The sequence below is a fragment of the Plectrocnemia conspersa genome, unplaced genomic scaffold, assembly GCF_051122295.1.
Source record: "Plectrocnemia conspersa isolate PC_06_02 unplaced genomic scaffold, ASM5112229v1 ptg000012l, whole genome shotgun sequence".
In the NCBI taxonomy this organism is placed as follows: domain Eukaryota; kingdom Metazoa; phylum Arthropoda; class Insecta; order Trichoptera; family Polycentropodidae; genus Plectrocnemia; species Plectrocnemia conspersa.
In genome coordinates this window covers 31,546,857-31,559,350 of record NW_028277176.1, presented here as the reverse complement: position 1 = coordinate 31,559,350, position 12,494 = coordinate 31,546,857, and the positions used below count along the sequence as shown (strand labels likewise).

General features: G+C 29.7%; 1 protein-coding gene across 3 annotated transcripts in view; it reads left to right on the top strand.

Annotated features, from left to right (window-relative positions):
• Positions 1-5,838, top strand: part of LOC148228993 (uncharacterized) — a 59,773-nt gene extending 53,935 nt beyond the window's left edge. For 2 of the 3 annotated variants that reach the window (XM_088200147.1, XM_088200148.1), the window contains exons 3-4: positions 3,647-3,759; positions 5,432-5,838. In XM_088200147.1, coding sequence (XP_088056273.1) covers positions 3,647-3,759; positions 5,432-5,692 — 374 coding nt within the window. In that variant the 3' untranslated portion in view covers positions 5,693-5,838. Of the gene's footprint in view, positions 1-3,214; positions 3,311-3,646; positions 3,760-5,431 lie in introns of those variants that run through there. The other variant, XM_088200149.1, reaches the window with a different exon arrangement.
• Positions 5,839-12,494: the final 6,656 nt, after the last annotated feature.

The following is a 12,494-nucleotide window of genomic DNA, read 5'->3' as shown; positions in this document are numbered from 1 at the left end:
ATTTTTTATGGTAAGTAAAAATATTTATATAGCAATATTTTGATTTTTTTGTAACCTTTTAGTACTAATAACTAAATAATACATGAATAATGTCAAATTATCTTATTAAACTGATTTAAAATTTTTTTTTTTATATAAAATACTTATAAATATTATTTTAAAAAGCAGTTTGCATTTAATAAAATATTCTATCACATAAAAAATGTTGATAAACTAGTTAATATATTTTTTCTAGCTAAAAATTGTATGAAATATTTTAAATTTTAATTGAAATAAGAGAACGCAAAAACAATTATCACTCCTCAGAAGATACACGTCAAAAGCAATAAAATCGTGCCGTCGACATCGTAGTAGCAACGTTCGGTAGACTATATTTTTAAAAATAATATTACGAATTTAATCTAGTAAGCCAAATCTTGACCAATAAAAGAAAGCAAAAACAATTATTACTCCTTAGAAGTCAAAAATTCACGTCAAAAGTTATTGAATCATGACATAGCTATCGTAAAGTGAACGATAAATAATCTAGCGTTCATACTACAATTCTTGTATATCAATATTAAGACTTGAAATAAACCGATAGAAGACCGCAAAAAATATATCCTTTCAGGAGTCAAAAATTAACGTCATATTGTGACGCTCGGTTATCCAGCGTTCATATTACAATTATTTATACTAAGTACGTTTTAAACGTTGAGTCAAATCTAACGTATATGTGTATTAAATCGGAAGCAATGATAATGTTTATGTAATATAAAAAGAAAAACTCACTTTTCGGCCTCGGAGCCCGGAGCAAAATTTGAAGATTTCATTAGGATTGTTTTATGTTTGTTTATCTAGTTTAATCAATGTATTCTTCTAATCCTCAAAACATTATGTATATATTTCATTTTCATAGTTATAACACACCTAGGTAAATTGAAATCCGATTATTTATATACAGAAATGACGAATTAATGAAAATTATTGTCGCGTAGCAAAATTTTATTATTAAATAATAATTATTTAAAACTGTTGTCACGGTACTGTCGGCCATCTTGTTTTATATTTGAATGCTTATTTTTCATTGGTCGAAACAGCAGAATGCATTATCGGTGCTTCGGAAAGCAATGAAGCAAATTACATTTTTATTATTATTTATTATTATAATTAAATATATTTCTTTTGTTTACGTGTATTATTTAATATACATCGTTCATACAATGCGACACGATTTAAAGAGTAGAGAATTGAACAGAAAATGTTTCATTTTTAGTTATGCGCGTCCGGAAGCGGAAGCGATAACGACGGCTTAGAACAATTATATATAAGATAATAATATTACGACTTTAAAAAAGTCAGAATTTAATAAAATACAATACATATAAACAGAATTTTGACTAATAGAAGAGCGCAAAAAACAATTATCACTCCTTAGAAATCAAAAATCCACGTCAAAAGCAATAAAATCGTGCCGTCGCAGTGGGAACGCTCGTTACCCAGCGTATCCACTGCGACGGCTCTGACACGATTTTATTGCTTTTATTGTTTTTGCGCTCTCCTATTGACCAAAATTCGATTTTTAAATATTTCATCCAATAAAACTAGACAAAAATTCGTAAAATCGTGCCGTAACCATCAAAGTATGAATGACTGTAAGAATATATAATATATTTTTGAATCACGGTGACACCAAAATGCAGAAAAACCATAGATTAGTAATGAAATATTTTGTTGAATTTCTAGTTTTGTTGCATACTTACTACAAAACTTTAGTTTTTTTTAAATAATATATTTATTTTTTATTATAAATTTCAATTAAAGGCAAATTTACTTAAATATTTTTTATCAAAAGCTTTATACAAATTATTACAAAATCCCTATCTCTTTCTCTATTTCTGTAACAAAATCCCATATACAAATTTTATATTATAAAACATTTTTGACTTTTGCCTGATTTTTCTAATATGAATATTTTATTATATTTTAGTCAAAATTTCGTTAAAAACAATATTAACACAGATAAAAATGTGTAAAATCAATAACGGAGAATAGTGTTACTAAGTAAATATAATGTTATAATCAAAAGATATCTCTAGTAGCTAAAGTATTATTACAAGCCCCGTAGCCAAACACCATGTTGCCATAAAATATGAATAATAACGCTAATAATGTTTAATGCCGTCAAGGGAATACGCTGATTTTTATTTTGCGTAATTCGCATCTCGCTGATAATTTTCGTGAAATTTTCTCACAACAACCATCGATTTGTGGGCTTGGTTTTTACTCACATTAACCGGCATGTCTTTGGTGAATTCGCCGGACCACATCAATGACATCGGCCGCAATCACGGGATAAGACCATAAAAATAGTGAGCGGTTATCGAGGAGAGCGCACGGGCATAATTTCTCAATTAGCCCGATCCGGCCCCGGCGGCCCCTTAATGAGACCAATAAAGCCATTTCACATCGGATCAAAGTGGGCCGCTTTATGTTTTAATTATTACAAAGAGACCCCCCGCGTTTTACGGCCGGCGCCTCCTGCCCTGTCTCCGTTTTCGTCTTCTTTTTTCCACTTCGCATCATTTCGCATCCATCAAGACGCGTCGCGAAATTGACGGCTTGGGTCGTAAAAACATTAAAATCGAACAAAATTCACAATTTTTTTAAATTAATAGGTTTCAAAGTATTAACGCCGAACTCGATAATGTTCTCATTACTTAAATATCGTTAAAAATAACATACGTGTCATTAATAACAGAATATTAACAGCGCACTCGATAAATGGTTGTTTCTACATAGTTGAGTAGAAAATCTGTATAGTTCGCAAATTCGAATTTGTAGCTTAAAAACGAATGCTTAGCTTTTTTAAGTTTGTCATATGCATATGTACTTTTTCAGTACCACAAATTTCATATTTTATACAATTTTTTATAAGCTGTTAATTTTGTAAAGAATTTTTTTTATTGTACTCAAAAAGCATATATATTAATTTACAATATTATAATGTAAGTGTTAATGTTTCATCAATGGCGATGTTTCATCTATATAATGGACATATCAGTCGCTTAAAAAAATAAAATAAAAAATATTTAAAATTGTCATATTAATAGTACGTATATATATAAAATGCATAATTACTGTTTAAATTTATCTTGCATGATAATTATTATTTTTACGTTTGTGTTCGATGCCTTTGCCTATTACTAATTTGTTGCTTTTCTTTTTGTTATAGGAAGAAGTAAGTAGAAAGCAGATTCGATGCTTAACTACCCTCACCCTTCAACAGCATATCAGTAGATTAACAAAAAATCTTTAGGTCTAACCGCAAGTAATGTATCAATATGATTTATGTACACAAATAATACTCGATGTTATTTACAATATATTATATAAAAAAACGTCCCAGCACGAAGGATAATGCATGAACAACCCGAAGAATCCTATTGTCGCGTGTCACGTGGTGTGATGTCTTAAACAATTTTTGGCCAATTTTTGCAATCAACTTGGTTAAGATATTGCATCGCGAGACTCGACAACGTCGTCCGCCATTTTAATTGAAAAAAATGCATGTGAAAACGTTGTGCATGTTCTGATTATTATTTATGATTAATTTTATTAAAAATAAATATTCCTAATTATTAAAATAGTGTATTTTTAAAAACAGGTCCTAGAACGAGAAGACCCAAGAAAACTCCGGGCGAAAAAAGTCCAGGGACAAGGGAAGAAGAGAAAAGACCAAGAACTGCTTTCAGCGGGCCTCAATTGGCGAGATTAAAAGTAATTAATATTTGAATAATTAATTAATCATATTCAATCGTCGACGACGACGACGACGCGCGACGGTACACTTTTTAATGATCGCATAAATTAAATAATGTGCTGAGGTAATTTATATTTTCCTGTAAAAAGTCACTATATTTGGATCAATAGCAAAAAAATCTATCCTTATCTACTAAAAAAGATTAGCTACTATTAAGCTAAATAAATTATTAAACTTTCAAAATATCTAAAATAAAAATATGTTTTAATTTATAATTTGTGATTAGAAATTCTAAACATTTTTCTGTAGTCCATTTATATTTATAATTCTTAACGACTCAAATGACTCAATTTTTATTACTTGTACTAAATGTTACGTAAAATAGATTTGAATGTTTAAATAGTATTTATACATTCTAATTTAGAAGCATTTACTCAACCTGACATAAAGCAATTAATTTATTGATCAAAAAAAATTAGGCTCTGGAACGTTTTTGAGAGTCACGATCGCATCCCCTTTTGATGCTTGTTAGAGTAAAGACGCCCGTATTAGCCGAATCACCATCCAGCTCCATAATACGCTGGCATTATGTCCATTTAGCGTCAGTTACGAGGAGCTGGTTTTTTTCATATTATTTAATTTTAATGTTTTTGTATTATTTTTTTTCTTCGTGACGCATTTTGATTATATTTCAATTTTATTAAAAAATATTCTATTACTTTATGCTTAATCGTTCTCTTGGTGTTTGCTTTATCACATATTCGAGATGTTAAATATGTAGATAACCAGTTTCAGCGTTAATTTTCACACCTTAAAAGCAATTATTTTAGATTGAGCATCTATTAATTCTCTCGAATCTATTTGCTTATTGATTATGGATTTTTTTATGTTTAAGTGCTATTTCAATTTTGAATGTTTTTTTAACATCTTAGATAAGCAAAATAAAAACATTTTTTAATGAAATCAAATAATAAAAGCCCTCTCTGTGATTTAACTTAATTTCTATTGACTGGAGCGTGGCTCAAATCCATTAATATCAGATAGGAATTCTTGAAAGCAAAACCCTTTAGAAATCGGAAAAATACACCCTCTATAAGACGCATTTATTTATCTTGTTCCGAGAAGCGGCGTTGTCTCGTTTTTTATATTCGTGGCAGACAGTCGCCATATTTTCATGGATTAAAGTATATTTTAACAAATATTTCGCTGGTGATGAAATCATTAGAATTTATTATTCAACTCACTACTTATTTTTTACGTTATATTATATAAGTAGAAAAAAACATTTGATGAGAAGTTGGTATTAGTACGAAAAAGCGATGCTTAGAATATAATCGGAGCTTCTCAGAACAAAAACCTCTTCGGTAAAGCACACCCTTTTTGAGAATAAATTCTTGATCTCGTTCAGAGAAGCGTTGTTATCTCATTTCACGAGGCAGACTGTCGCCATATTGCCGCGTAAAAAAATCTGCACATTACGAAAATGAATGTTCAGCCACCAAGCGAAGAAAATGGGACGAATATATTTTACAATCTAGGTTTATTACTAAGAAATTAAAAATCTTAGAAGATATTATCAATGAGAAAAAACACAAATCTTAGCGTTGGGAGCACTGGGTTAGAGCACACATTTGTGAAATGATTTTCTTATAATATATTAATTTGTTTTTTTATGTTTTGTCTCTCTAGCACGAGTTTGCCGAAAATCGTTATCTGACAGAAAGAAGAAGACAGCAGTTGTCAGCCGAATTAGGTCTGAACGAAGCTCAGATCAAAATCTGGTTTCAGAACAAAAGAGCAAAGATAAAAAAAGCCAGCGGCCAGAAGAACCCTCTGGCTCTTCAGCTGATGGCCCAAGGCCTCTACAACCACAGTACAATACCTTTGAGCCGAGAAGAAGAAGAACTTCAAGAACTTCACGCGAGAGAATCTCGAGAGAACAGCGCTTGAAACTAAAAAAAAATCGAACGAATAAATTTTGAGACTGAAAAATAAAATAAACACACACACAGATTGAGAAATGCTGACGTGGTTATAAGTATAATATGGTATTTAACTAGCGCGATCCGTCGATTAGAACAAATTATGCATTTTTAAATAAAGCGAACAAGTATAAATAAAAATCACTGTAAATAATAAAAATAGTTCAATTATTTAAAATTTATTTATATATTATTATAAATATTATTATAAAAAAATAGAGCCAAAATCGATGCAATATTTTGTGGTACAAAACTTATATACACATAAATATTAGATAGTGATAATTATGTGTTTTTATTTTATTATATTAAGATATTATGTTGTTTTTTTCAGTATTATATACTTAATTATATGTGTTCATTTTATGTATTTTTTCGATATGTTGATATTTATTTTGTGGACACGTATTAAATTGATTTTGTAAATAAATGTAAATAGATAAATCTTGCGAGTATATATAATATTACAATAAATACAAAAAGAGCATTATATTATTATTATATATATATATATATAAAAAACTAAAATAAATTATAATTTATTAAAAATCCATATCCCATGTGTAGAAACGAATTAATTGTAAGTAGTCACATTATACTATTATATTATATATACATATGTAAAAAATAAATTAAAATATTGAACATAATATTTAATAATGTGAAATAAAAAGATAGATGATCATGAATGTTTTTTTGTTCTTATCTGTTTTGTAATAATTACGAGAGGAAGAATTTTTTTGTTCGACCGTTTCGCCGTGTGATCCCAAAGACTATATAAATATTTGTTTTGGGGGTATTTACGATCTTCACAACTTAATTGGTATGAAATTCGTCCGGAGCTCAGAGGGGTCCGAGTTTTTAGTCAATTATCGAAAAATTCATCGAATTCCTATTGGACCAGTTTCGAAACCTTTTCCGGTAACAATTAATTATTTAAAAAAATATACATTATCTGAAGTGAAGCTTTGATTGCTTGTATTTTCGGCGATGAAACAAGTAAGATTTTTTAAATATAATTTAGAAGATTACATTAGAGCGCAAGTAGCGGAACGTTTGAGAAGCCTGAGCTTGGTTGGTGTTCTTGCAAGCATCTGGTGACCCCTTGTTAATTTATCACTTTTAAGATGGTAATTGGCCCTACTAAAATACTTGTGTCGAGCGATTGTCAACATTTTAATTAAAATTTTAATATTTTTCTGACATAAATTATGTATATACATATAACAAATGAAATAATATGCTTCACATAAAATTACGAATAATTAATTAATTTATATTATTCTTTTGTTTTTTTTTACTATAAGGTAGCATACTTTTTCAGCAACATCTGATTATATCAAGTAAGGATTTGTATTATATTTTTGGTGTACCATTTTTCGTTATACTAGCTAATAATACTATCACAAAGCAGATTAGTTGTAATTTGTAAGTAATAATACAATTCTTTTAAAACGTGTCAATTTCATTAATTTTGTGTTATAAATAAAGTTCGCCAAAGATGACCTCCTGATGATAACGATAGATATTTTTGTCAAAACTCTGAGAGTAAAAATAAAATTTTATTTTAAACCTGTGCTATTTTTATTACAAATCTCTTGTAAAAGCTGATAAAAATATCTATCGGCAAAAAGACAAAAAGTTGCGTGATTTATGTCATTTATTTATTATTTCTTCCCGTACCTATGTATAGTCCATCCAAGATGTTAACGCTCATTATAAGAGTGCGTGTACGCATGCATGCATACATATACAGTTATCCGCAAATTTGTTTACACCGATAGGAAAATTTTTGAGGGTAGGGAGACCATACGTTGGAAATTGAATTAAAAATTAAAATGTGTAATATTTTTATTATAAATTATTGTAATGTTGTGGTATTTTGTAATCAAAAAAATAATTACTGTAATATTCTATTAATATTTTTAAATATTAGATTAAACAGATATTCAATCTAGAGAGTGATTCCAAAACTGCACTCATGTTTTTAGTTAAATATGTATATAAATTAACAAAATAAGCAAGAAAGTGATATTTTACATTTTCCCCAACAAATTGAATTAAGAAAGGAAAAATTAATTTAACGTGTAATTTCACATGGTCACCCTAAAATAGTTCTCACCAATACTATATCGATGAGCGTTCACATCTTGGACGGACTGTATATATTTAAAATTATTTTAAAATTATTTTGCGGTGTATAGTATAATATATTACAATTTCCAAGAAGTGAGAATTGAAGATAGTACGATAAATAGGGGTACGCTAAAAAAACTTTCACTTCTCAAAAGTCAAAAGTTCATATCAAAAGCAATAAAATCACCGTCGCAGTGGTAATACTCATTCTATGGCTTTTTATAATAATAGTACGACTTTCAAGAAGTGAGAATTGAAGAAAGTACTACTAAACCAAATTTTGATGAATAGAAGAGTAGTGGGAACGCTCGTTACCGAGCGTTCCCACTACGACGACGCCGACACGATTTTATTGCTTTTGACGTGAATTTTTGACTTATTTCGCTCTCTTATTGACCGAAATTCGGTTTGAATACTTTGATCAATACCTTAAAAAGATTAATTGTGCTATCACCATCCTTAGCAACATAAAAAAGTGTTAAAAGCAACGTTACGTCGAGATTGCAATAAATTTTATTTTAAAGTTTTAGCAAAAAGGCACTAGGATTCAAATACAAATACGATCCATTCGATTTTTGTAGAGATGTCTTTGAAATTGTATTAAAATTATTTCCAGCAACAAAGAGTACTTTGTTTCCTTTATATTCTGGACTGAAGTATAGCTAGGTGTTATCCATTGCGTGCACCACTGCCGTTACCAGTACTAAAGCTCTACGAGTCCAACCCTTATGGGTGGGCACCCAGCTTTTGACAGCCGGGTGAGGGGTTTCCCACTCCCCTTAGTACTAAGTATGTTATTGGAGTTGTATTAGTATTTCTCCTCGGCGAGATATGCTCTCGTTGGCTGGCCTGTATTGATTTGTACTGCATGCAATGCGCATCATCTCAGTATCCCCCCCCCCTAGATCTATGGGTGGTGTATATGCTGCCTTTAGCCATGCTTGCGTTACTCTGCTATGCTTTGTTCGTCCTAGGTAGTACCTCGCGCGTTATCTCAGACGGCCAGCCCAAGAGGTCACATCTCCTCAAGGGTTTGGGTCTTAACCTCGCTCTCCCACATTTATGGATGATGTGCTGCAGCGTGTGGTGGACTGGCGCCATAAATTCTGGAAAATGGGGACATATTCGAGGACGAAAATCTTCAATAGAATATTAAAGTGACACGCGCTCCGCATAATAAAGTCTAACGTCTTAATATAAAATAGATACAAAAAATCTGTATTCTTGCTAGACTATCAAGTCATCGACAAAAGTATATCTTCCTAAAACACCTCAGTCTAAGCTGTAAAGAAATTTTAGAAATTAACGCGATGCGATTTTTGATCGAATTGTGCATTAATTAATATATACGTATCTGTTATTGTAGTAGTACTGCGTCATCTCAGTCTTCTCGAAGAGCAAGTTGCACTCTTAGAACTTAGGTGATTGTTTAAAGAGGGAAGGTATTGGCATCGGTAGATTTTACCTGGTTCTGCTTGGTGCGTTATTCCAAGTCGAAAGCGAAGATAGTTCTTGATGAAGTAGTGGAAGTAGGTTTCTGACTGAATTATCTAAAATAAGTAATTCATTACGGTAGTGTTTTAATTTATATATTCAAATAAAAATTAGCAAAATTCAACGTCCCTTTTAGTTTACGATTATCTTATCAATATTCTTTTTATAGATTATGGTATATTACAAATAATTCTATCACGACAACGTCGTCATTTATTTGAATGTGTGAATCAGGTTTTATTACCTGTTCGCATAGCGTTTACTACATACCTTTTAGTGCACTTCTTTAGAAATGCTAGTGGATACACCAGAAATACACCAGAGCAGTGCTTCTCAAACTTTTGATACCATTTTTTTTAAGTATATAGATTTAATTCAGTTGATTTAGTAACAACAATTACGGGTGTTTCCGACATTATGAATATTTATTTAAAATGTTAATAAAATATTTGCAATACTTATGCTTGCAAATTTCAATTGCAAAGAGTTAATAATCCGCCCTTATAAATTTTTGAAATTAATTTATATTTAGATACATGTTCTAAAGCTAGATTGCCTTTTTGAAAATTAAACAATCGAAGTAAAAGACTGCATTTTTCGCAATTTAATTATGTCAGTTGATTTGTTGTGAGCTTCACTGGTAGCAAGTTTGGACAGTTTTGGCGGATCTTTAGAATCCGACTTTCGAGTGGGGGGCGTGCATCATTTTTTTTGGTGTGTTTTTGTGGATGAGTTGAATCGTACTATTTTAGATTGTCACTATTCTTAATTGTAGGATAAGCTTGATCTAAGACTAAATGCACTAAGGAAAAGGTGATCGTTATTATGTATGTTTAAATAATTATAAATTAAATGCAAAACGATTAACGTTCGAAACCTCTGAGCAAAGACCACACACATGTGTACATAACGGGCATCAGTCACATGCGATCGGTTGAGACATCACCATATCGTCTTACTACAGAGTATGAAGGGTTGCATCGGAAGTACTCGTAAATTCTACATGTGTTATTACGAAGCGAAAGGATAAAAAGCGAGCCATAAAAAGCAATAATAAAAAAGAAATTAAAGTAAAATAAAACAAACACGCGTTTGAAAGAAGAGCGCGTGGGCAATCGTCTATCTATCTGGGCATGTGGGCGAATATTTTTATCTGGATATTCCGTAAAAAGCGTGGCCGAATCGCCTTTACGCCTATTCCCTATTATTAATGAAAACGGAATTGAGAAATTAAAGTATTTATCACGTCGTTAGCGACGTGCTCTTTCGATTCGAGACAGTAAAACACGTCGTTTTTACCACCTAGCTGCGGAGATTTATATTAATTGGAGGCTGCGGTGTGGTTTATACGTATGCTAATAGACGCCGTTGCAAAACGCAATTCTATAACAATAAAAATTAATGTTATCACCGATTCGGTCCTGCGTCGGGCTAATGCGATGGATATTGGACATGTTAAATTTGATGGAGGCACTTGAAATATTACTTTTTATATTGAATTTGACGTTTTACAATAGTTTGCCGACAGCAAATAATCTGATATGTATAAAATCTACATTATCACGTTCACGTATCGTGTATATAAACCGGTATATTTTACGTATATAAAACCTAAAACCTAAATTGAAAATATATAAAATAAAGAATGTACTATAATGTACGTTCAATGAGGTAGTAAAAATATGTTATATGTACGATTAAATAAAATAAAATATAACATAAAATTAAGAGTCTTTTTTGATAAAATTATTTTTTGTGATTTTTTTACTGAATACCATTTTCAATATAATAGTTTTATAACTGTATTCATCAAAAGTTTTTTTTCCATATTTTCACTACATAGTTTCCGTTAGATATTTTTTTCATTATTATTGTTTAAATTATATTGACTATTGATATATAAAATTTCAATATTCAATTTTTAATTAATTATGTTATTTTAATTAATGATTATAAATTTATATAAAAATCTGTAAATTTACGGTGAAAATCTTATTTATATATGTGTAAACTTCTTTCACAGGATTAAAGTTAAAGCATCGAAATAAATTATAGTTATTGTAAAATTGTGGAAAATGCATTTTTGTTAACTGAATTCTGTTTTTCAATTCAATTTTCAACACTATTTATAAACTTCTTTGGCGCATTAAATTTAAAAGTTCAACACTACCCTTTTCTGGTACAATTTTTGTTTGGGATTAATAATGAAATCGTTCCAGAGACTATTGTTAACTACTACATAATTTTTTCGAAGTCAGTTAAAGCTAAGCATCTATCATGGCACCCAAACGCTGCGATTTGACACCGTCCCAAATTTGTGTAGATGTCTTATTACGTTTGATTAGTAAAAATTTAATATATTTTGTCTGTCCACAAATATTTCATACAATTGTAATAAATTCATTGATAATTTTAATTTGGGGCTGTTACACGACCGAAGACGAAACAGAACTGATCTGCAACTGAAAAAAAACCTGTTCAAAATAATGTACGACTATGTTTACTTTTCACTAAAATAATAAATAAAAAATATTAACTAAATTATTTGCCAAAAACTAGATATTTTTCAAAAATATTTATTATTTCAACATTATAAAATGTAATATTTTAATATAAATTGCAAAATAATATAAAATGCAATTTAAATGAATTTATCTAAATTTCTAAGAATGTTTCTAAAATTACATATATTGCTGCAAAAAATTATCTCAGATTCTATCGAATATATATACTATTTAGGTTTTTAGAAATGGAACGCAGAATTAAAAATATCAATGTATCAAAAATTTATCGTAAAATCCGAAATTTTAATAATGTATTCAATATTATAAGATACAGTTCTATGATCCAAATAAATAAATCATATATTTCGATGTGTTATTCAATTTAAATAAAAATTCTAGATTAGTATTTTAGTGATATATATTATTAATTTTTACTTTTAGGTTCTGTAAGTAAAAGTAGAATTTATTTTTACTGTATTTAGTAGCAAAATTTGGGAGCTCTGAGCTCAGTTATCATTGCAGCTTGTATGGAAAATTTTCAAAAAAAAAGAATAAGATCCAGAAATTTCGATTTTTTTTTTGTCAATACGTACAATTTTTTCTTGGGCTAAAACTAATTTTATGTATTTTTTTGTA